The sequence below is a fragment of the Antechinus flavipes genome, chromosome 1 (assembly GCF_016432865.1).
Source record: "Antechinus flavipes isolate AdamAnt ecotype Samford, QLD, Australia chromosome 1, AdamAnt_v2, whole genome shotgun sequence".
NCBI classification, from domain to species: Eukaryota; Metazoa; Chordata; class Mammalia; order Dasyuromorphia; family Dasyuridae; genus Antechinus; species Antechinus flavipes.
The window spans coordinates 35,517,528-35,543,450 of NC_067398.1; the positions used below are offsets into that span (position 1 = coordinate 35,517,528).

At 33.1% G+C, this 25,923-nt stretch overlaps 1 protein-coding gene across 1 annotated transcript in view; it reads right to left on the minus strand.

Annotated features, from left to right (window-relative positions):
• Window positions 1-25,923, minus strand: part of CNTN3 (contactin 3) — a 433,701-nt gene that overhangs the window by 257,117 nt on the left and 150,661 nt on the right. Inside the window, exon 3 of the mRNA XM_051980952.1 lies at window positions 11,915-12,041. Coding sequence (XP_051836912.1) covers window positions 11,915-12,041 — 127 coding nt within the window. The remainder of the gene's footprint in view (window positions 1-11,914; window positions 12,042-25,923) is intronic.

Sequence of the window (25,923 nt, forward strand, 5' to 3'; positions counted from 1 at the left end):
GAGAAAGTAAACAATTTTATGTAGATTATACATGTGTAGTAAAACAAAATATCTCCATATAAATTGTTGTGAAAGAAAACAGACAAAAATCAAAAACAATCAAAAAAAAAGAAAAATTTAAAAAAGTATGCTTTAATCTGCATTCAGACTTTAATCAGTTCTTTCTCTGGAAGTTGATAAGCATTTTTTCATCATATCTCTTTTGGAATTGCCTTAGATCTTTATATTGCAGAGAACAACCAAGTCATTCCCAGTTGATCATTCTTACAATATTGCTATTACTGTGTACAATATTCTCCTTGTTCTGCTCACTTCACTTTGCATCAGATTATGTAAGTCTTTTCTTTTTCTGAGAGCATCCTGCTTGGCCTTTCTTTTAGTAAAGTAGTATCTTATCAAAAGTATATACCACAATTCGTTCAACCATTTTCCATTTGATAGGAGTTTCTATAATTTCCAGTTTTTTATCATCACAAAAAAGCTGCTATAAATATTTTGTACACATAGGTCTTTCTCCTCATAGTTGTTTCATCTCTTTGGAATACAGACCTAAAAGTGGTTCTGCTAGATAACAAAGTAAATTGTGGTGTCCTAACTCTTTGGGTTGAGTTTGAAATTGCTCTATAAAATGGTTGTATCAGCTCACAATTCCACCAGTAGTGCATCAATTTTCCCTCATCCTTTTTAACATTTCCTTTTCTGTTATATTAGTTAGACTGATAGATATAATGTAGTACTTGAGAATTATTTTAATTTGCCTTTCCCAAATCTGTAGTGATTTAGAGCATCTTTTTTATATGACTAGATAACTTTACTTCATCTGAAAACGGCCTGCCCAGATCTTCTGACCATTTATCGATAGGAAATGACTTTTTTTTTTTACATAAATTTGACCCGGTGTTGTATATATTTGAGAAATTAGGACTTTATCAGTAAGTTTTTTCTGATAAAGTTTACTTTCTCAATAAGGGAGAGAGAAAGGAGGGAAAAAAATAGAACTCAAATTCCTAAGAAACAAATGATAAAAAGTTATTTTTATATATAATTGGGAAAAATATTAAATAAATATATTTTAAAATGGCAAATCCTTAAAGTGTGTGTTTTTATGTATGTGCGCTTTCATGCTCACTAGCAATGAAATATAGGAGTAGCAACTACTGCTTCATAAGGAATAAAATTTTCATTCTTTAGTGAAGAATTTTACTACTATTTTCCATTGCCAAGGGACACTAAAGAAAATCTTAGAATAAAATATTTTAAAATACAGAAATTGAAAAACACTGGATAAAATGGAGAGTTCCTACTTAATTCTATTTAAAAGACATAAGATACAAGAATGTAAGAAATCTCAGTTACTCTGGAGGCACATATGCATTAGTGTTTCAATCATACAACATTTACTCTGTGTCATTAAAATGAATTTAACCTTGTCATCTTATTTCGATGTTAAATATCACCAGATAAAGTACCTTAGCATAATGGTCATGTTATAACCATTTATGAATAGGTTTATTAATCTTCAGTCAATCTTACACAAAGTTTCATCCTACAGAAAGAATGATTTGTTTTAAGAAGGGAGAGATGATTACTGACTCCCAACATTCAAAATCATTGGCTTTCATGCAGTTTTCATTTTACATCTTTCACTTTTAATTAGTTTCATTTCCCATTAATCTTTGGATAAAGATCATTTATCAGTCTTGGTCCCTAGACTTCAAGTAAGCTTGAAAATCAAGATTTGGATCTTCTTTAATAGATCTGGATATGAAAAGTTATATTCTGTCAAGTAACTGGATTATGATAATCATGTTAGGATAAATGGAGCAATGACTACTGTTAACATGGAGAGTATATCTTCTAAGGTGACTACAATAGAAGATGCAATTATACTCTAAGTCTTCTATTCACTCTTTAGGCAACCTCTAATGACAATCTACCACAATATTTATGTATACACCAACTAGAAAGTCCACATTTTCATAAGAAATGAAAAATTTGGGGAATGCAATAGAATCAGTTAATGAATAAACAATTATTTAGCTCCAACTTTACTAGGCACTGGCGTGTATAAAAACAAAAAAAATTAAAATAACCTGTTTATTAAAAACCTATTGATTCTATGGGGCCCAGAGCCAGGAAATTATAAGGTAGGAAGTTTAAATAGGAGATATTCCCTGCTGTTAGTGAATCAGTCAATTAGAATTTATTAAGTACCTACTATGTGTCAAGCAGTGTACTAAGCACTGGAGAGTCAGAGAAGCTCAAAAGATAGAACCTATTCTTACAGAGTTCAATATTTAATGATAGTGACAATATACAAACAAACTGTTATTGGAATATATCCCACAGACTTAGAGGATTTGGGGAATTACGTTCACCTCTAAAGGATTTGGCTCCTTCAGATGACACAGTAAACTGTGGATGGCTTCAAATCCCTCATCACTGATGGCAGTGAGATCAAGGTTCTGAATCTGTTTAAAGGAGAAATCACTTCAGCTCTCCTACCTTTCCTTTCTCCCTTAAGAATATGTCTCTGTTTATATCTCTCTCTCTTTCTCTTTCAGTGGTAATAACATATTGTTGCTTGCGTAAGGCTGTCAGTGTGTGCTTCTTAGAATTCTGTGCATAAAAAATAGATAGTTGCCTTATACTTTATTTATATTATTCACTGCATATGACTAAAATACGGGTAAAGAATTTTTAAAATCTTAAGTATATCAATTGAAGATGATCCCATAGAGGATTAGTTATACATAGGTTTTATCCAATAAGCTGCCAATTCCTGTCATTATCTATTATGTCTTTTACTTCCCTTTCTTTCCACCAGCAACACTGCCATCCTCATAAGGTCATCATTACTTCTTACCTAGACTATTGAAACAGACCCAACCATGAGGGAAAGCTAAGCCTTTAAAAGATTCCTCTGGGATTAGAGTGTAAAGAGCCAGAGAGCCTGAAGAAAAAAATAAAGCCTGATCCTTCTCTTCTAAGACCGGGTTCTCCTGGGACCAATATAGATAGATATAAGAAACAAAAGGGTTCATTAGTAGAAGAAAAAGAGAGCAAGTCTCCTAGCTCTCCGCCATCCTAGCATAAGAATGTTTTATATACAAAGAGGCCTTCATTGAGCTAAAGGAAGGTGGCCCTGATCCTAGGGTGTGCTAGCATACACTGGCTGAATGCTTCAGCATATATAAAAGGTGGTGAGAAAGATGTAAAAGTGAAGTCTGAAGAAAACACAATTTTAGGGGGAAATAATGAATTCAGATTGATTGATGATGAAATGGAGGCCGTATTTGATTAAGTATTCAGGATGAGATATCCTAAAAGCAGCTGAACATATAAAGTGAGACTACCATGGGATAGTGCACAAAGACAAAAAGATTACAGTGGCTGTGGGGAAGTACTAGGTAACAGATTGCTTTTAAGTAGAGTAAGCAAATCTTGTTTATAACAAATTCACTATTATTAAATTTATATTTTAAAAAGAAAAATATGATTACTGAAGAGATTGGAGTGAAGACAAGATAGAATTTTATTTCTTTAATCCATGATAAACATAGGCAAAGGAGAAAAAAAGGCATACAAATTTAGGAGACTTTATATCTACAAAAAACAGGTTAAATAAAAATGCAATACTATATCTGGACGTGGGCTAAAACATCTAGAATTTAATCAAAGAAGCAATTTGTGGTTTCAGATGCTGCTTTCAAATTAATAAGCAAATGCATTTGTGTTCAATGGTATGTTTGTTAATATGTTTACTAAAGTGATGAGAATAATTACAGTCTTTGAAAGAATGAATGCCTACATTTGCATATTCAATACTTTATCCAAAAATAGCTAGTTGGGCTTCAGCAATAATTGCTGGAGATATAAATGAGTTAAATTGTGATGCTACTAAAACAGCGTTAGTCTAATGGTTTTTATTACAGACTCCTTTTCTTAGTCATTGATAAATTTTTCAAGCAGTTAGCTTCAAGAGGAATAGAGGCCAAAACATTTTGGCTATCATAACACTACAGGTGAATTGTTCGTTATTCCACAGTCAATAAGCAAAACAAAACAAAACAAAACATGAGATGGTCCCTGGAAAGATACATTACAAATAAAGCCATGTTTGTTCTAGTTTCAATGAATTTTTTTTTTGTTTAAACATTTTAATTGTGACCAATTCTTTGTGATCCCATTTGAGATTTTCTTAGCAAAAATACTGAAGCTATTTTCCATTTTTCTTTCCCAGCTCACTTTACAGATCAGTAAACTGAGGCAAAAAGACCTTGCCTGAAGCCACATATCTTATAAGTGTCTGAGGTCATATTTGAACTCAGGAAGATAAGTCTTCCTGACTCCAGAGCCAGATATTTTATCCACTGCACAATTTAGCTGCCCTTTAATTTTAATGAAGAGATGAAAAGAAAATTGGGTCTCTATTTTATCACTAATAGTTTGCCATAATTAGATAACAGGCTTCAAATAAACTTTAATTACATTATAGTTAAGAAAACAAAATAGTGGTTCAATTCACTTAAGCTACCAAATTTTTCTAAAGTACTTTAATAAGCTAATCAACTTGAAATATATAAAATGAAAAATATGAATGTGAATCTATATACACACATATGTCTATGTGTACATATTTAGCACTAAACTCCATGGTTCCCTATTTCTGTTTTAAAGGAAATCTAACAAATTATATTTTATAACCTTTCCCTCGAGAAACTCAATTCTCATTGCAAACATTCCTCTTATAGAAAATTATCATTGTGTTCATATGTTAGTTCAGGTTTGATGTATAAGCAACAGAAGCAGTCACACTCACTTGAAGCAAACTATGGAATTTGATGACTAACACAAGCCATGATTCTCCAAAACAAGAAGTTAAGGTATCACTTGACATCTTCCAGATCCCTGACTTCTTCCTTGACTAAGATAATGAGGTTACATGGTAACTGCTTCCAGAGAAGCTCAGCTCTCTCTAGATCAAAGCTTCTTCAACTTTTTTCACTATGACCCCTTTTAGCCTGAGAGATTTTACAAGACCCTGAGTAGATAAAATAGGTATATACATAAAACATTAACTGATAATAAATCACAATTTAGAGATCTCCACATTCACCCCACGTTTAATCCTGTGTGAGGTCACAATTTAAGAAACTGGCTATAGACATCAGATACCTGACCACTGCTAGAGGGCCCATAGTTTTTATGGGGAGTGAAATTTTACACAAAGACAGAGGAAGAGAATTGATTCTATGTACAAATAAGACTAACCACAGTGTTGCATTAATGGATGGCAAAAAATTAAATCATAATTTATTTATTTATTATCCATTTTTGTTATTGTTATTTTATAAATGTATTTATTCAGTTGTAAATATTGCTTCTATCTGTTTTCCATTATTTGGCCTAGCTCACATCCCTCTCTAAGCAAAAGGAGCTTATATCAACACATCTTACGAAGAAATGAATAGAAGTGCAGGGAGAACATCAGCTCCATGAAGTAGTCCCTGAGTTTATAATGATGCTAGGAATTAAAACATGTTTGTACACACACACACACACACACACACACACAGTATCCATACAAATCATAAGTTGGGGTTTTCTGTTCATTGTCACGGGACTCAGGTGACAAAGAAACTGAGAGTTCGTTAGTTCAACACTTTCATTTTTCTAAAACAAAATCTGAGGGCCAAAGAAAAGTGGTTCGTCCAATGCCTCAGAGCTAATGAGTAGTTGAACTAGGATTAAGATCCAGCTCCTTTGACATGACATGAGGCACTCATGCAATTAGACTGCAATGGCTACACTGCAAATTGGAAATCCAATAGAACAGTGCAACTAATGCCTTTCTGAATGTGTTTTAGCTATAAATACATATGTATTTTGTTCACATATACACATACATACCTACATACAGAAAATACATATAAATGTATAATGCATGCATAGATGCATATATGTATAATGTATAATATATGTATAATAGAGTTTCTTTCTGAAATATACAAATATACATATACGTGTATATACACAGACATATATATATATATATGTTTGTACAATATATGACATCATTTATAGTCTTTCTTTATCCCAGCTTCTTAAAAGGTGATTAACAACCCCAGATGAGATCTCATTCCAAATGTGGGAGTCACAAAATTGTGTTTTATTATCAGTAAATGTTGATTTGTATACCAATTTTATATACCTATATCTGGGATCAGACAAAAATTTATCAAGCAAAAATGAGTTGTGAGTGGAAAAAGTTTTAGAAGCAATATTTTCTATATTAACTGTTTAAATATAAAATTATATTTTTTCTATATAGTTAAGTTTCAAAAAAGAAGAAATCTTTGCCATCTTTTAAAGTACAGATACTCCCTAAGGATAACTTTTTTTTTTAGCACCATAGGCAATTACAAATAGATTGAATAGTAATTAACCTTTAAATTTAGGCTTAGAGGCGCAGGTAGGGGAATGCAAAAGAGAGAATAAAATTCTCAATTAAACCTTAAGACAAGTAATTTCTCATGAGGATTGTTGAACTTTTGGATTCCTAATATGGACAATTAAGAGTTCCTTTTATTCAGTGGGACAGTAACAAGAGACAAGCTTTGATTTAAACCTCTCTCAGTAAGAGCTGACAAGAAACTAGAGGCTCCTATCAGAACTTCAATGTATCTGTTAAACTTTGCCCTTCCATTAACTGGAAACCAATTAACTATTGAATGCACATTGGAGAACTTCTCAAAGACTCTCATGATTGATAGTTCTCTGTAAAAATAACCTGCAAAATCATTGCTTCAAAGGTCTAGAACATAAAGGGCCCTTCTAGGCTTTCTGGTATAGCCACTTTATTTTTGCAGATAAGGAAAGAGTCCAGAAAGAGATAATGTGACCTCCTGAATATCATAGGTCATAAATGTCAGAGGTAGAATTTCATTCTGGATCCTAGAATCCTAGATTATAGGTTCTACAATTTCAGGTTCTGGAATTTTTGAGATATTACTTATCCTACTCTCCCAGGAATACATACAAGTAGTGGTAAATTATTATTATTTTTTAAATGTGACTATGCACCAAGTCTAGCTTTAATGTTATTCTACAAGTTTTTTTTTTTTAATTATGTTTTCCTTTTACATCTGTCCCCCACCTATTGCATGTAGACATGATTCCTGGGTAAGCTCTGAAAGATAATACAAAAGAGCAGGCAAACAGATTTACATCAGAAATATAGGGCAGCAATGGGAATGAGATGCCAAAGAATGTTACTTAATGCAACATAAAAAAGTGACAAGTAGAAAAAGCTCAGACAGAACTAAAGCTGTCATCTAAACAGATAAGGTTGTGATTACATCCCACAGTTTTCTATACTTAATTTACTCTCAGGGATCAGCAGGGTCTATTTCTTAGTTAGAGAACATGTCTCAAAGAATTGTGAACAGGTACACCTTGTGAAAAGAACATTGTTCTCCAACCAGAAAAGGAAAGAGGATTTCCCTGTAGCATTTGAGTCTTTCAATTATAAAAAAGGGAAAACTATCACTGAATTCCCAGTTTGATAGATCTCTGAACTATAAAATAGCATTAATGGGAAGGTTAAATATTTTCTACTCTTTAGTAAGGTTGTATTTTTTTAATGCCTTTACTAATGAGATAGCATGGAAAGTTTATTTTACTCTAAAATGAGAAATCAATTCAAGGTTTAAATTTCCTGACCCCTATCTTCTAAACCCCATCGACTATAACACTAGTAGAACTTCCCAGAACAATGAGAAAATGATCTGAGAAAATGCTGATTTCATTATCATTATCTTGCTCATATCGTTAATTTTTAAAAGGAATTTCACAAGTTATTGCATAACTGGATTAACAAAGATAAAAATATCATAAGGATATTTCAGCATTCCTAGGCTAAGGATTTTTGGCTGCCTTGCAAAATCTGAAATGTTTAAGGATAAAAGAAGACATAGATATTCATGTCAAAGAAGTATAATGGCTTTAGAACCAAATAGCATCTTGTAAGCTATAGTTCAGAGAGATGAACATATCTCTTTAGAGCTATTTGGTAATGTTGTGATTTTTGAGTAATAAGTTGGACTTGAATTACACATGAAAATTTGTGAAGAGATACCCAATTGGTGAAACATTTATTAAAATGATCAAGTTAAGACCATAAGATCTGGGTGGAAGGTGAGGGTCTGCAGTCATTACTTAGGCTTTAACCATTCTTGCGTTTAGCTAAAGCTAAAAATTTAAATTAGAGCAGAAACCCTCACTTCTGTTTGAATAATATGTTTTTGGCCCTAACTGTGGGCTCCCAACTACTCTGATTGCATTAATAATTTTACTTCTGATATAAATTCCATTAAAATTTAAAAAGAACATATGAACCTGAAGACCATTATACCTCTGGAAAGATAAAAGCATGCTTAATTATTGTAAAAGGGTGTGGCTGATTAAATCTAAAAAGGATAAAGGGGGTAAAAAAGAGTAGGCTAGAGAAAAAAAAAATATATATATATATATAAAGCCTAAAGAATCTCTCAGGGATGATACAGGGAAAAACTGGGAAGTATTTATTTCTGCTCCTTTATGATAGAAAGAAAGGAAGAAACAGAAAGGACAAAGTACAGGCTAGCTAACTCTACTCTCCACAGTGAAGTCTACTGGTGTTACAAAAATAACAAAAATGATTTCATCCTCAGTTATATCACCCAAAATGAAGATGAGCTGGTCCCGTGTTAAGAGTGAGAAAAAACTGATGAACACGCAATATGCTTGAATGGTAGCTGTACCATATGAAGACATTTTGAAGAAGCCCTTCATGCCCCCAGCATATGGAATGGGCACTCTGTGAATAATTCATAGGAGAAGATAGAGTGAAATACAATCACAAGTAATCAGCTTCTCAGTCCACAAGTATTATTAAGCATAAGGCATTGTACTAAGGTTAGGATAGGAAAAAACAGTCCCAGTTCTCAAGAAGTTTACAATGGTAGAAGCAGCACACAGATACAGATATATACAAAATATATAGAAAATAACTTTAGAGGTGAGGGTATTAGTAAATGGGGGACAGATCTCATGCAAGTGACTGACATCATATGTTACTTGATTTGAGTCTGTAAAAAAGTCAGCAATTCTAAGATGCTTTCAGAATGGAGGGATATAGCATTCTAGACATTGAGGAATCCCCAGGGTAAAAGTATGGAGAAAGGAAATATGATATGTGAGGAATATCTAGGATGCAAAAGATAAGATTAGAAGATAAGAAAGTCTGAGAGGGTCCAGGTTAGGAAGAGCTTTAAAAGCCAAACTAAGGGCTTTATATATTATCCTAGAAGTAATATAGAATGATGTTTATTGATTAGGGATCTAACAATGTAGATGAAAGAATGTCTCTGGATTATGATCCACATCACTGGAAGGAGTAACTACAGTGGTAAAATAGTGGATTAATCAAAATAAAGGACTATAGAATTAATGAATCCATTAAAAAAAAAAAAGTAAGGGGAAATATATTTTTCAACTAATTCAATTTTCACTTTTATCCCTTTATCATAAGATTACCTTTGAAACAAGATGAGCATTAGAAAGTTGGTTAAAAGTAAATAAAACATTATTCTTAGAGTCAAAGAGGATCTAGATTCAGTTCTCATCTCTAACAAATACTGGCTGGGTGAACCAAGGCACATCTCTAAGTCTTTAAGAGTTTAGAAAAAAGAGATGCTGAGCAATAGTAGGAAGTGTCACAGGTCTGGCTGAAGATATATGTCCTTTATGTAGTTCCCTTGTTGACTCTGCTTATTGTCTTTAAGGTGATGTTCTACTTAAAGACAGAATAGACTGATATCAATTTGAATGTATTGAACATCTATGACACAGAAGTCAAGAAAGGACGCCAAAGAACATCGGGCTAATATAACAAGAACAATTCTGTTAAGACTCCACTTATTGAAAACTTGAGGACATTTAGAAAAAACAGGATTAGATAACCTTTCTAGTAAGCATAACAAAAAGGATTAGTTCAACTAATAACATAAATACAAAGTTCAAGAGAGTGCTGTCTAGAGATCTAGGGTCAATACTTGCTTAAAACAGTATCATTACATGTAGTTTTGTAAGCAGAACCTAAAAAATATTGTACACAGTAGCAGCAATATTGTAACAATGACCATTTGTGAATGGATTAGCTATTCTCAGCAATACAATGATCCAAGACAATTCTAAAGGACTTATAATGAAAAAATTATCCTCCTCCAGAGAGGTTAAAAAAAAAAAAACCTTATCTGAATGCAGATTAATTTCTATTTTTTTACTTTCTTCATGTGTATGTATACACATTGTGTTTTTTTGGTTTGCATTTTCTTCACAATATGAAAATCTATTTTGCATAACTGTTTATCCATAACCTTTATTTAATTAAATCACCTACCCTTTTGAATGAGGGAACAGAAAAAGGAGAGAGAGAATTTGGAACTCAATTTTTAAAAAAAATAATGCTAAAATTGTAAATAAAAATTAAAAAAAACATTTTTTAAAAAAAATAATTAAAGTGGTATCACAGAAGCCATGAATATAAGGCAATCAATCTAGATTTAGTTTTAATTATCCCTCCTTGTCCAAGGAATTCTGCAGTTTTTCAGAGCTCAAAATAAGCAGCAGAATGTCAACCATAAATATGTACAATTTCAAGACCCCACTATCTTTAGAGAGCTAATCCCCTAACCTCTGCATTACCTGGAATCATGACACCTCATCTTTACTCTGTCCCTTTCCCATCCAGTGGCCTGCACTGTATTTAAATCACCACCACTATCAGTCCAGAAAAGATGTATTAGAGAATGACTCTGTTATTTTCCTCACTTTTTTAGTTGTTTCCTATTCCAAAACTTCCTTCCAAGGCTACCATTACTTTTCATGTTTTGTCTCTCTCATTAGAGTGAGAAGTACTAGAGGACAGGAACTATCTCATTTGTATTTTTATTCTTAACATAATATAATGCTGGCATATAAGAGAATAATGAATGCTTTTCATTTATTGAAGTAAAATAATGCATGGAAAGGAATTATATAGTACTATGTTAAGGTCCATTATCAATGTCACTTATTTTAAAATAATAAATACACAAAATATAAATAATTTTATTTATCCCCAAAGAGTATTTTTATAATTTTTTTCCAGTTATAACGTTAGAAATTTAAGAAAATAAATTATTTCTTCATAAATCATATGAATTGTAAATTATCCCTCTATTGTTGAGTTAGTCCATATTACTAAGATCTGTTTTACTTTCAGGCTTCAAAGATACAATTTTTTAAAATTAAAGTTATGAAAACAGAAGATAAAGAAAATACTACAAACATCGATCAGACTTTCTCTGAGCAATTTGCATCCTCAAAGATTCCTTCATTAATAACTAAACTTTGCTTGGTAAACACTGTTCCAGTTTCCTTTGGCCAAACACAAGTCCTCTTCCTTGTGATATTTAGTTTGCAAGTTATAGGTCTCAAAGGTATTCAGTGGGGAAAGATTAATATCGGCATCTTTCCCTGTTCACAATAGATTCTTTTTTGAAACCTTGAGTGTGAATCATATTAAAAAAAACAACATAATAATATTGCAAATGTATCAAGTGATTCAGAGGCATGTTATCCTAACTCCTTTTGTAAAGGGAATACTCTCTCCAATGGAACTTGGTCTTACATCAGAATTTTATACATTGGCTTAGGTTCCAGTGACATTTATTGGCAAAAACACATTTACATCCGAGTCAAGATACAGCATCACAAACAAACATAGGCGATCATGGACATGCGATGTTTTGATGTATGCAAAGAAGCCAATTCAAGTTTAAATTATGAGCGTATTAGTGATGCAGATGTTCAAAACTGAGTACTGTACCTGTAATGAGGTGAAGGGTTGCCTTTGGCTTCACAATTCAAAGTAACTTTTTTCTCCTCGGAATCAACTGGGAAAATGCTGTTGCTCGGCTCTCTAATGAACACCGGACCTTGTAAAGTAACATCACCTGTAGGATGGTATAGGGACAAACTAGGTAAATAATGCCTAGCACTTAATCCCAAATCCATGAACAGATAATACCATTGAGTGAAATAAACTTTAAAAACACTGGCAGCATTGCTTGGAAATTGAGGTACCTTAAATGTCGTTCTAAATCTAGTTTAGTTAGTTGGTTTAATTAATTTAAATTACTCTTTCCTAGACCTTTTAATCTCAGTGCCTTTCTTCTAGGATTATCTCCAATTTACACAGTAAAATATCTCACTTATAAATGGTAATTTGCCTTTTTTAAATATTCCTACTGTTTAGTACATGTCTGGCACATACTAGATGCTAAATAATGAATGTTTGCAAAATTGACTTTTAATAACAAATAGTATTAGTAAGATGGAAAGAGGACTAGTTTAAGAAATAATAATAATAATAATAATCCAGACATTCAGATTTTCTTGCTAACAAAACAGTAGTAACCTCTTTTCAACAGGATTCAAAATAGCCAAGTTTTTATTGGAAAATAAACTATTAGGTGAGATATTTCCTGTCAAAATACTCCTTGTAAAACTGAAGTTTGAAAGCCATGGAATGACCACATTTAATCTTCCTCATAAAAACTGCCACTGTCGATGGATGTAATTCTGAAAGTAGATGATGTTGTTTTGCCATCTTTGAAATGAGAGCACTAAACAATTGGTGGAATCTTTGGTATATAACTGGCAGCCTCCAGCTCCTGATTTTTGATTTTTGCCAAGTTGTCAGGCTTCTGCACTAGAGTTGGGGTCATCAAACTATGAAATGACACTGATACTTGTGAAAAGAGTTTCTGCTATACAAATAAGAAAGTAAAGAGAGCTCAATCTGCCAAACACTAATTCCCTCAAATTTCTGAACCAAACTGGAGAGCAGTTTATAAAACTAACAAATTTAGAACAGAAACACTAGCTCTGGAGTATTAGGGGGCTGAGACTACCTATTGGCTCTCGGTATCTCCAATACTTAGTCCTATGCTTGGCTCATAGGAGGCTTGTTATAAAAGATATGATTGACTGATTGGAAACAGAGAATCTGGGTTGAAATTATGTCTCTGACACCTACTGTCCTGTATGACTATTTAAGGGAGAAGTCATTGATCTTCCTCCACCTCATTTCTCTCACTTACAACACAAGCAATTTAGACTAAATAGTCTTGAATCTATGGTCCAACAAAAATAGATCTTCATGTTTATGTATCTGAAGAGTTTCTGTAGAAATTTTAGGAAATAAACTGGCCAACAAAAGAAGTAAAAAAAAAAAAAAAAACATCGTTATTTAAAATAAGAGACACAAAGGACTAACTAGGTTCTGGCTCTTTCACCTTTAGGTAGAGGAAATGTGACAAATCATTGCTTTTCTGATCTTGGTAGTTAGGAATATAGGGTTAAAATCCAATTGACACCTACTAATTGTATAGCTGTAGGCAAGTAAGTTCAATTTAATTTAACTCAATTAAATAAATATTTATTACTTGCCTACACATGGATGTGCCAAGCACTGTGTTGAGCTTTGAAGATAGATTTAAAAAAAAAAAAAAAGGTAATTCCTGACCTCAAGAAGTAAACAAGCTAATAGGGTCTTGGTTTCTTTACTAGAAAAGGGGGAAGGTAGATTCAATGATTTCTAAGGTCTAAAATAGGTTTGGGGAACCTGCCAAAGGCCATTTGAATATTTATAACATCATTGGCAGGACATGCAAAATTATAAACTTATAGAACTCCAGCAATGGGAGGTTGTCATACATAGCTTTCAGCTCATCATCATTTGCAGTTGCCTTTGCAAATGATTTTGTGGAACATAAAACTAGGTTCATGTGAAGCTCTATGTGCCCAGAGAACTCTAGGATTTAGTTACAAAGTCACAGAAGGATTTTGGCCTGTACTATTGAAGAGAGTATCCATATTTGAAATTCCCTATATTACTGAAGTCATTGATCCTTCCAAATTTGCATATTTATACTCCCATAAATAAGGCATATTTTCCCTACAGCTACTGGCTTCATGTCCTCTCTGTGAGTCTCTCTTGAATGTGGAAGCAAAATCTGGAATCTACTATAAACCTAAATTTCTGGCTTAAATCCCAAAGGGAATATTTAGCATCGGATCCCCATTAAATTATTCAGTTTCCTAAAGAAGAAGAGCATGTCAAAATTGAATATTTCTAAAGTTTCTACCTGTACCTTTAATTGAAATTAAACAATTCTGACATACCCCAACAAATTTTCTGAATCAAAGAACTCGGTGAAAAACAATCATTTTGTCAACAAGATTTCTTTCAGTGAAATGACAGAACATCCCTGGTTACTAGTTGGATTTTCTTTTTCTGGACATTCTGATAAGGAGGATAAAAGTTTTGGAAATATCTTCTTATTCTGCACAACATTTTTCTTCTAAATTCAGTATGCTTCAATGCTCTTGTTGTGATTTATCTTTTTAATTTTTATTTTATTTATTAGTTATGTATCACAGCTTTCCTCTGACAAGTTGATGTTGTACCATATAGAGTTTCCAACATGAAAAAAAAATTTAGTGCTGCAGTACTGCAGTAATATTGGAAAGTAAAGAAGAGACACACACAAGAAGAAAGAAAGAAAAAGGAAAAGGAATAGGAAAAAAGTAGCATAATTTACAGTAAGAAATGATCTTAATGAATACTTAGAATTGGCCTTTAATATTATAGATAAAAAAGCTGAGCCCAAGGTCATGCTGGGAGCTGCTCCAGGATTTGAATCCAGGTACATGAATAAATTTTATGCTCTCTGCATTGCATTAAGTAAATCAGGCAGCAGACCTACTGTGTGATTTGGAGAAGGGGGAAGGTGAAGGGAAAGAAATAGAAAAAAAATAAGATATGGTAAATATTCATCAAATAAAGAAATCATGTATTAGCTGTCAAATGCACCAAGGCAGTTAAGTAAATTGAGCATTATGCCTGATATAAGATGGACCTGGGTTCAAGTCCTGCCTTAGACCCTTACTAGCTAAGTGAATTTAGGCAAGTTATTTAATATTTGTCTGTCTCGGTTTTCTCATTTGGAAAATGGGGATAAGAATAGCACTTACCTCACAGATTTGTTGTGAGGAAATATATATATCTATATAAAGGGCTCTGTAAATGTTAAAGTGTTACATAAATGCTTGCTATTAAATGAAAACACTTTTAATCCCAGTTTATTATTTGTAGGACTTCAGGCAAGATTCTTTAGTCTCAATAAGTCTTCGCTTTTTTATCTATGAAGTTGGAAAAATAATGCTTTCTTATACCAGTGTTGTTGTGCAGAAAGTGTTCTGAAAATCTTAAAAGGCTTTGTTATTCTAATTGTAATAATTATTGTCATGAATCTAGGGAGCATTTTTATTATTTATTTTAAATAATAATATCTAACAGTAAAAAATTCAGCTAAATAAAGACATGTCTCTTTTAGGGGCAGTCTGATCTCAAAATGCAGATTGCAAAATTATTCGTGTAGGTACTGATAAAATAAACTAATAATTTCGTTTATCATCTCTATTGCACCAGGTAAAAACAATTGCATCTATTTCAGAGAAAAAAAACTGATGATATCACAAAACTATGAATAAGATTTAAGGACTTGTGAGGGATTAGCTGACTGGGAATAGGCATTTTAAAAATCAGATTTAATACTTCTGAATATCACAAGGACATTAATATCCTTTGGAATAAGAAAAAAGAGGAAGAAAAAAGCATTTACAGAGAATAGAGAGTTCTTTATTACCTCCCAAGTCTCCTTTTAGAACAGGTTAAAAGAACTGAGGACAAAAATCATTATTCTTAGATTGTTTTGGTGTTCCTAGATTGAGGAAATTTATGTAGTCCATATTCCCATCAGCACCAGATTTCACCAAGCCATCTGACCTGCAAATGTATGAATGATTCTCAGTCTTGAAATATCTGAGTTAATTTCTTTAGGGAAACTTTCAAAGTAACTCTTGTAACTCTGCGGGTAAAGACTTTGTTGTTTATCCTTTGTTCTGGAAGACAATCATGATATCAGGGAGTTAATATCATGGCATAAAAGTGAATTGGATCTATCCTTGAAAGCAAAGATAATTTGGATTCAAGTTCTGCTTCTTTTTTTTTTAATAACTTTTTATTGACAGAACCCATGCCAGAGTAATTTTTTATAGCATTATCCCTTGCATTCACTTCTGTTCCGATTTTTCCCCTACCTCCCTCCACCCCCTCCCCCAGATGGCAAGCAGTCCTTTACATGTTAAATAGGTTACAGTATATCCTAGATACAATATACATGTGCAGAACCGAACAGTTTTCTTGTTGCACAAGGAGAATTAGATTCAGAAGGTATAAATAACCCGGGAAGAAAAACAAAAATGTAAGCAGTTTATATTCATTTCCCAGTGTTCTTTCTTTGGGTGTAGCTGCTTCTATCCATCTTTGATCAATTGAAACTGAATTAGCTCTCTTTATTGAAGAGATCCACTTCCATCAGAATACATCCTCAAACAGTATCGTTGTTGAGGTATATAATGATCTCCTGGTTCTGCTCATTTCACTTAGCATCAGTTCATGTAAGTCTCTCCAGTCCTCTCTGTATTCATCCTGCTGGTCATTTCTTACAGAACAATAATATTCCATAACATTCATATACCACAATTTCAAGTTCTGCTTCTGATACAGTAAGTTAATAAATATTTATTAAATGTCTACTATGTGCCAGACACTGTGCTAAAAGTAAGGGAAAAAGTCCTTACTTTTAAGATACTCACAGTTTGGCGGAGGGCAGGAGGGTGGAGATATAACATGGAGTCAGCTATGTACAAACACAAGACAACCAGAGTAACAGAAAATGTCTTAGATGGAAGGGACTAAGATCAGGGAGGGCTGAGAAAAGATTCTTCTAAAGGAAGATCTTGACCTGAGACTCAAAGAAGAGGGAAGCCAGGTGATGTCCACTATCAGGTAGTCACTGCTTGGCGAAATCACTTAACCTTTCAATGTCCCCAAGTAATCCTCCAAGGTAATAAAAGACAGAGCAGTTTCAAATCTTTATTATTAAATGGAGATTGTTTTTTGGCAGTTAAAAGTGATTACTTATAGGAAACACAACTACACTTAGAGAAAACTGGAAATAGAATGTAGTTTCCAGACTTTCTAATCATTTCTCTTTTCATGACTGTTTTAACTAGAGATTTTTTCACCAAGGCGGGAAAATAGTTGGGAGCCGAGTAGTACAGTTTTAGAGATAGCCCAATTGTATGTGTGATTATGTGTATATGTATAACATATTAAGATATATATTATATATTGAGATATGTTATATATTGGTATGTATATAATGAGATACATAGTATATATTGAAATATATTATATATTAACATATATTATATATTGAGATATGTTATATATTGATATATATAATATAATGAGATATATGTATGTATGTATATATATATTATATATATGCATATATATATTGAAAGAGGAAAATGGCTCCTTCCTTCAGAAAGTTCTGAAGTGCTGATATTACAAAGCTATTAAAGGACAATGGTGCTCATGGAAATGAAACATCCTTTTGTAGAAGTTGGTACCCAGGAGTAAAGCCCCATTCAAACAAGGTCAATTAGAATCTTACTTTTCAGTGACTTTCTTTAGCACTCCATCCTTGGCAGAAAACACAGTTACAATCTGAAATTTAAATCACCTTACCTACAATAATTTCAATAACAACTAATGATGATATATTGATATTAAGACTCACGCCCCATATCTTGTAACTACTCCCGGAAAAAGGGAGTGACAGATAAGTTTATGGTTTATTTTTACAAAATACATAAAGCTAACTTTGGATTCAGCATTATAAAACATGAAGATAGGCATTTGAGCATAAAATACAAACTGATCCATAATTCCCTTTCTCATCTGTGAGAGGATCTGCTATTGTTTTTTCTTTGAAGATTACTCTATTTTTTCCTGTTAAAAAGACAGAATTGACCTATCTAGAAACATCACATGAGTTATTCAAACTGAAAGAAAGACCACTTAGCTTGACTGAGAGCCTAATAAGAAAACCATGTACTTTATATAACTAAATGGAGTCTAGGTAACATTTAGATGGATGCTAAACTTTACTTTTTGCAACAGGACTCCTTTTTTGCTTTTTTTTTTTTTTTTTGATAGACCAGTCCACTTCTATAACTCCATTTGAGGTTTATAACCTAAAATAAAAGGTATATAACATTTCCGAACAAGACCAATAAGTCCCCAAATCCAATTCCTGGGGTATATTTTTTTAAACACCCACAGGCTACTAAGAAAAGCTGCCTTTGTGTGTAAGTACAAGCTTTATGAGCTCCTAAGGTAATGTCACGTAAGAGATCAAGCTGTGGCAGATCAATTCTAATAGCTGCACTCTATACAATTTTTATGAAGACTGACAATGAAAAATAGATAAGGGAGCCCTGGCAGTTGCATTACTTTGCCAAACAGAAATGATATACCCAAAGAGGGGCAAAGTTTCCTCTGAGCAAGGGAGGGAGAAAATAAAGAATATTCCCCAGTTCATCTTCCTTTTCAGATGCTTCTTTCAGAAGTAGGATTTACATAAAACATAGTATTTTTGAAGCATGAATGAATCTACTATAAAGGCATCTAGAGGGGTTCTTCTCTTAAAAATTTAAGGTAAGTTGGGTTACTGAGGAAACATTCAAAGACTGGAACAGTACAAAAGTATTGAAATCTCAGCTCAAGATGAAAAATTGAAAACCAAAGGCCAATGGATGTGTACCACTAGCCCCACTATCCAAAAAATGGATTAAAATTTCTAATGCCATGGAACTCCCTTATTGAAAATCTTGCTTTCAAAGAAGAGATTATAAAGGCACTCGGTAGAGGCAAAGAGAAAATTTTCTTTATATATAATTTCTATAACAAGAAAGAAATCCAACTTGGAGGAGTAAGGTAGTAAAATTACAAAACAATGAAAGACATTTGAAGATGTATGCAAAAGCAGTTGATGAAAAAAAGGCAACAATATGATGCTGTTAAAAACAACTAAAAATGAACTAAGCAGGCATTCCCTCAGTTTTGACAGCTAATTTTCTATGCTTGGAAATAATTCCAAGGACTGTTAAAAATTAGCTCCTACATTAGCTGAAGAATGGCATATAGTTTCAACAAAAGGCAATAAACAACTATTAAAAACAAGAAAAACTAAATTTTCTTAAGTTACTAAATTAACCAACTGATTATGAATTTTTTTTCCTGAATCTGTGATTTCATCAACATAGTAGGAGACTCTCCTTCATTAAGGCAGATGAAACTTTCTGATGTCTTACTAGATAAAATCATGATAAAATAGTCTTTTAAGTAAATATACATCTGGCATTTCAGCTATGTGGTCAGTCCAGTAGATTTGCTCCTCTCTGAAGGACAAATTGGATTCTTGGCAGTTCAGCTCAAGAAAAAAGCTCAGTGTCTACATCTTACAAATCTTCCTAATACAATTTAAATGGAGGTGATTCAACTTTCTGGTGTGATATTGGTATACATGTTTCATGGTCATACATTAATGAAATTAGCACAATGGCTCTGTAGAGCTTCAGTTGGGTAAGCAACCTAAAACTTATCTCTCGCACTTTCAGTCTCCCAAATGCCAAACGAAGTCTATCAATGAGTGTGTCAACTTCATCATCTGTGTGGAATGCCAACTGTATGTTTGCTAAAAGATTATTTTAAGGCTAACATAAGGCAAGAACTCACACAGAGGTCAGAAGAAGTGATAAAAGGACACTTTCAAGCTTTCTCTGAAGAACTTCAATTGTAAGGTATGGGAGATGTTAACACCAGTGTAGTGTGCCCAAATGAAAGAACTGTCCTACAATTAAGCAGAATCACAGGAGCACAAAAGAAGTATAAGATTTGCAAATCAACTGTCAATAAAAAGTTATTATAAAATTAAAAAAAAAAGATTTACAAATCAAGAGGCATATCCATCCCAAATGCTCAAAGAGACTATAAGTGCCTGACCTATAGGGGAGCCATCTGAAGCCATACTGGATTAATCAGCCAGAGTTGGATACTCTATACCTTGGTCCCAAGGTCTCTTTGAGAACCCTTCTGGTTTGAAGATCTAATAAGCTGTCAGAGGTAACAAACAAACACAGATTATCCCCATTCTAAGCCTATTATCATACCTACTCTGCATATGGAAAACTTCACAGCATCTCAGAATTACACATATGGGAAGGACCTTAGCAACCTATTACAACCTATTCCACCAAAAGAATTTAATAATTACTAAAAGAAGATGCATTTATCCAACTTCTGTCCGAAGAAACCTAAAGAAGTACAGCTCTCATTTTTTAGTAAAGCTTTGGGGTTTTATTTGATTTTGGGTTTTTTTGTTTGTTTTTTTGTCTTTTTATCCTGACATTTACCTCTGCAAATTTTACCCTTTCTTCTAGTCCTGTCTTCTGGAATCAATTAGAAATCTAATTCTCCTTAATCTCTTCAAACTTTTAAAAACATTTGACCATAAATGCCAGATTCTTCTTTTCTTTAACTTAAAACATCCTCAATTTTTCCATATGGTTCTAGTGTATCTTTAATCATTAAATAAACCATTATATATTTAGCAACTGCTATGTGCCAGGCACCATAATAAGTGTGCCAAGGATTCAAATAAAAAGAATGAAACGATTCTGATTCCCAAGGAGCTTACATTCTAACACGAGAGAAGAAGTGATTCACAATGTAAATATAGTTTATAAATACATGTATGTGTCTACATTTGTATGTATAGAAATACATAAAAGAAGAAAGGAAATAAGCATTTATTAAGCATGGCAAATAATCTCATTTGGTGTTGAGAACAATTCTGAAGCACAGGTTTTATAATTATCCCTATGTTGTGGTTGGTTAAACTAAAGCAGATAAAGGTTAAAACTTGCTCAGCTATTAAGTGTCTGAAGCCAGATGTGAATTCAGGGCTTCCTGACCTCAAATTCAGTGTGTTCTCCACTTCTTTTACCAAGCTGGCTCAAAGTAGTTAAATGCGAGCAACTAGGAGAAGTAGGGCACTAGCAGTTGGAGGAGAGGGAAGAGGGATTTAGAAAAATAAAACTTAAGACAAGGAGTCAAGTAATTGCACCAGCCTTACTGCCTCTTTGGATATTCTAGAGACTGCCAGTGCATATCCCTTAATCCATAGTTGATCATAACATTCCAAATGTGGTCTGACCAGGATGAGTATTTTAGCACTGACGAAAAATATCAAAAGTATGTAGAAAGCTGCACTCCTTGATGCTATAAACCTCATAAAAGCTAGGTGACTCAGGAGGCAGAGCGCAGGTATTGGTGTCAGGAAAATTTAAGTTTAAATCTGACCCCAGATACTTATCAGCTGTGGAAGCCACTTAACCTGGTTGGCTCAGTTTCTTCAATTGGAAAGTGAGGATGGAAAGTGGGGATAATAATCACATCCACTTCCCAGAGTTGTTGTGAGGATCAAATGATACAGTTGTAAAGTACTTAGTACCATACTTGCTACACAGAAGTTGCTATAGAAATGCTAGCTTTTAAGTTCCGAGAAGAAAAAAATAAATAAAACAAAAACATTTTTCTTAAATTTCTAGAGGTAAATATAAGCATCCAAGAGCCTGCTTTATACATTCTTAATCTTAATTTAAAATATCCCTCCTAATTCAAAAGTATTTGTTATCTCTGAAATTCCTTGCCAGCTTACAAAGAAAACCATAATGAACCAATTTTTGCATGATGATAGAGATATAGGGACACAATGATGCCTAATGCATAATGTTTTGGACTTGGAGTCAGCAAACCTTGCTATATGATCCGATGATAGCTGCTTAAACCTATTGAGTCTCAGTTTCTTCACATGTAAAAAAAGGGATTGCATTACCTTGTTTGTGAGATCTCATCCAGCCCTAAAACCAAAACCCTATAACTTGGAATTTTGAAAAATAAAAGCTGAGATGTTTTTGGGGTTGTCAATTCCTTCCTTTTAAGAATTTTATAAGAAGAAAAGTACTTTTTGAATTATTTAAAAATTATTTCAGGTTACCTGAAATTCTAAGTTAAAATTTAATAATTAAGCAGGAGAAACTTCAGCATGAACTAGAAAAGAATCCAAAATGGAGGTCTTAAGATGGATTCTTTCTGATATATCAAAATGATATGTCATGGTATTTAATATTCACATGTAACTACATACCACTTTCTTCTTCTAAATGTTTAATCTGGGGCTTCTGAACCTCCCTGACATCCACTGATAATTCCTTAATGATGCTGAGATGATTTTTGCCAGATGCTTTCAAGGACATCTTTTGAAAGAAGTTAGGAAGTTATGCTAGCTCTTCTGTAGGACTTTGACAATACTCAGGAGAGAATGTAATCAATATACGTCCATTTACTTACAAAAGGAAAACTCTTATGTCTACCTTTCTATTACATACAACTTCTACAATGTGTGTTCAAAAATTGTCATGCTGAAAAGTTCTTGTAAATAGCACTGAAGTGACTTCATTAATCACACCATTAAAAGCCAGTTTCTCCTATGAAGCTTTCAAGTATTTTAATGGGAATCATCACATCTACAATTCAAGCTTTTTACAAAGAAGTGTAGGTCAAGGTTTCTCAGTAGTGAGTCTATTTATCCCAAAGATGCCCATGACTGACTGGGTTGGAATGGTGGAGATTGAATTTTAGATTAAGATTGGCATTTCCCTGCCCAAAAATAATTAAATCTTGAGTTACAATTACAGCAAGATATGCTCTGATCAATCACTGATAATCACTGAGCGTCTGCTACAAAAGGCAAGATGCTAGAGTAAACTTTAGAGGACAAAGTGTAAGACCTGGACTTTGTCATCAAGGGGCTCACACGAGATTTTGAAATATGAAAAGTTAAAGGAACAGAAGTCAAATGTAATAGTCATGAAAGCCAGCTTGGAATAACAAATAGTAACCGAAATTAGGAAAACCTACATTTAAATCTCACTTCATTTACTTACAAGTTGTGTGATACTGAATAATTCACTTAATCTATTCTCTGTTTTTCTCTTCTGTAACATAGAGATAAAACTAGTATCTATCTTATAGAATTGTTGGGAAGATCAAATTATTTCATAGATCTAAAGCATTTTGCCACCTTTGACATGATAGAGAAATTTGACTTTCAGTAATAATATTATAATTATAATATAAACAACCTAAGGCATTATATTACATATTGTCCAAATGAGCTTCAGAGAAAAAAAGAGGAAGAAGTGATCACTGGGAACCTTTTATAGAGAAAGAAGAAGGGGTGTTAAGTATGGAAGAATGGATAGAAATTTCAAAGGCAAAGAAGGAGGGGAAGTATCTTTCACCTCCAAGGTTTTGTAGAAGCTATGCTCTAAGCCTAAGGAGTATCCCTTCCTCACTACCACCTCTTCAGATACCTATTTTCATTGAAGACGCATTTCAGGTGCCATCTCCTACATGAAACATTTGCTTATTTATCCCTAAAGTTTTGAGTGTTCTGAAATTATTTTGCATTCAGTCATCTGCATCTGTTTACATCTATATCTGTATATATGATATATACAACTAGACAAGTCAAAAGTGAATACTATAGCAATACCAAGGACAAGTATGGCTCTAAAGAAGAGATATGAAAAGACACTACCCTTCACCCTTTTATAGAGGTGGGAGGTTCACTAGTGTGGCCCAATATATGTATTTCCAAACTTTTTTCAGTGCTTTGATCAATTATGCTGATTTTCTCCCTTTTCCTTTTTTTTCTTTTTAATTTTTCTTTAATAATGTTGTATGTTACATGGTTCCTGGGAGTATGAAAACTACTTAAGACAAATTAAAGTAACATTAAAATCCCAAAGACATCAAGAAAATTTAATTACAAATAATTCCAGAAATATAAATAAAAATAACTATCTTTGAAGTTTCTGCTCATATTCCTCAAATTGGCAAAATTTACCAAAAACTTCATGACAAATACTGAAGGTTCTATGGACAAAACAGGTACATGAATGGACTACTGTTAGAGTTGTGAATTGGTATAACCATTCTGGAATACAATTTGGAATTATGCTCCCCAAATCATTAAACTATTGACCCAGCAATAATTCAATTAGATCCATAACCCAAAGAAAGAGGGAAAAGGTTCATATGTACAAAAATATGTGTAGCAATTTTTTTTTTTTGCAGTAGCAAAGACCTAGAAACTAAGGAAGTATATATAAACCGAGGAATGGACAAACCAATAATGGCATATAAATGACTAGACAGGGGAAGGATGCAAAATGCAGAATGAGCCATACATTTTTGGTCATGGCCAATGTATGCATTTGCTTTGCTTCATTATGAGAATTTATTACAAAGATTTTGTTTTCCTTTTAAAATATACAGGGAAATAAAAGGAAGAGAAAATAAATGTCTGTTCAATGAAAAATAAAATATATTTTTTAAAAAAACAGGTCCCTTAATTTTTTTATTTTTTTAAAGAACCTCATCTAGCCAGCATCTCACGTATGAAGTGAAATGCATGACAAAGCAAAAGAAAGCAAAATTTTGGGGCCATCTTTAAAAACTGGATACTATCACCACCACATTTTAGTAGGCAAACAGATTCTACTCAGGTTCTATGCTTCAAGCATGCTCTTCCATTTATGGACATGTCAGGAAAACCACTTCCCATCTTATTCTTCAAAGCAATTGACAAATTATCCTTAAAATATTTGTTTTGGGGTTTATTATATCTCTACTGACTATGTGACAGATAATTTAACCAAAATTATAGAGTTACCAAGAAAATCAGCTCAGAAATCTTGTCTGTTCCCATCACTTGCTGTGATCAAATCATATTTTTGACATGGGATCATTCTCATAGTTTTTATAGAAATAAAAAAGTAGGCACATATTTTGGCACTAGCTAATGTTTTCTCAATTACCTACTTTTGTTAGTAATTCCACAAATTTATATTCTTATGCACATCATGGCAGGCAAAGGCTTAGCCTTCTTGAAGTCTATGCCAATGGAGCAGAAATGGAGGTTCAATAATATAAGAAAAGTCCTGATTTCCCGTGCTGGAAGTTGTGCTATATTACAAATACCAATATTGCTCATTACAGTGTCGTTCAATACCAGTAACCTAAAAACTTAAGTCACAGACTATGGTCACTGAATATTTATGCAACTAAGATAAGTATCAATTGGCCTCCAGTCCTGGATATCTGCCTTCTTTTTATAGTGGCAAGAACTGGAAACTGAATGGATACCTTAATGTTGGAGAATAGCTGAATAAGTTATCATATTATGAAAGTTGTGGAATATTATTGTTCTGTAAGAAATGATCAGTAGGATGATTTCAGAGAGGCCTGGAGAGACTCACATGAATTGATGCTGAATAAAGTGAGTAGTACCAAGAGAACATTGTATACAGTATCAACAAAATTATGTGATGATGTGACTCTTTTCAATAATGAGGTGATTCAGGTCAATTCCAATAGTCTTGTGATAGAGAGAGCCACCTGCACCCAGAGAGAGGATTGTGGGGACTGTGAATCACAACATAGTATTTTCACCTCTCTCATTGTTTGCTTCTTGTTTTTTTCTTTCTCATTTCCCCCGCTTTTTGATCTAATTTTTCTTGTGTAGCATGATAAATGTGGAAATAAGTACAGAAGAATTGCTCATGTTTAACCTATATTGGATTATTTGCCATCTTGGGGAGTGGTGGGAAGAAGGGAGGAAGAACAATTTGGAACATCAGATTTTGCAAGAATGAATGCTGAAAACTATCTTTGCATGTATTTTGAAAATAAAAAGCTATTATTAAAAAAAAATTATAGTGGGAGAG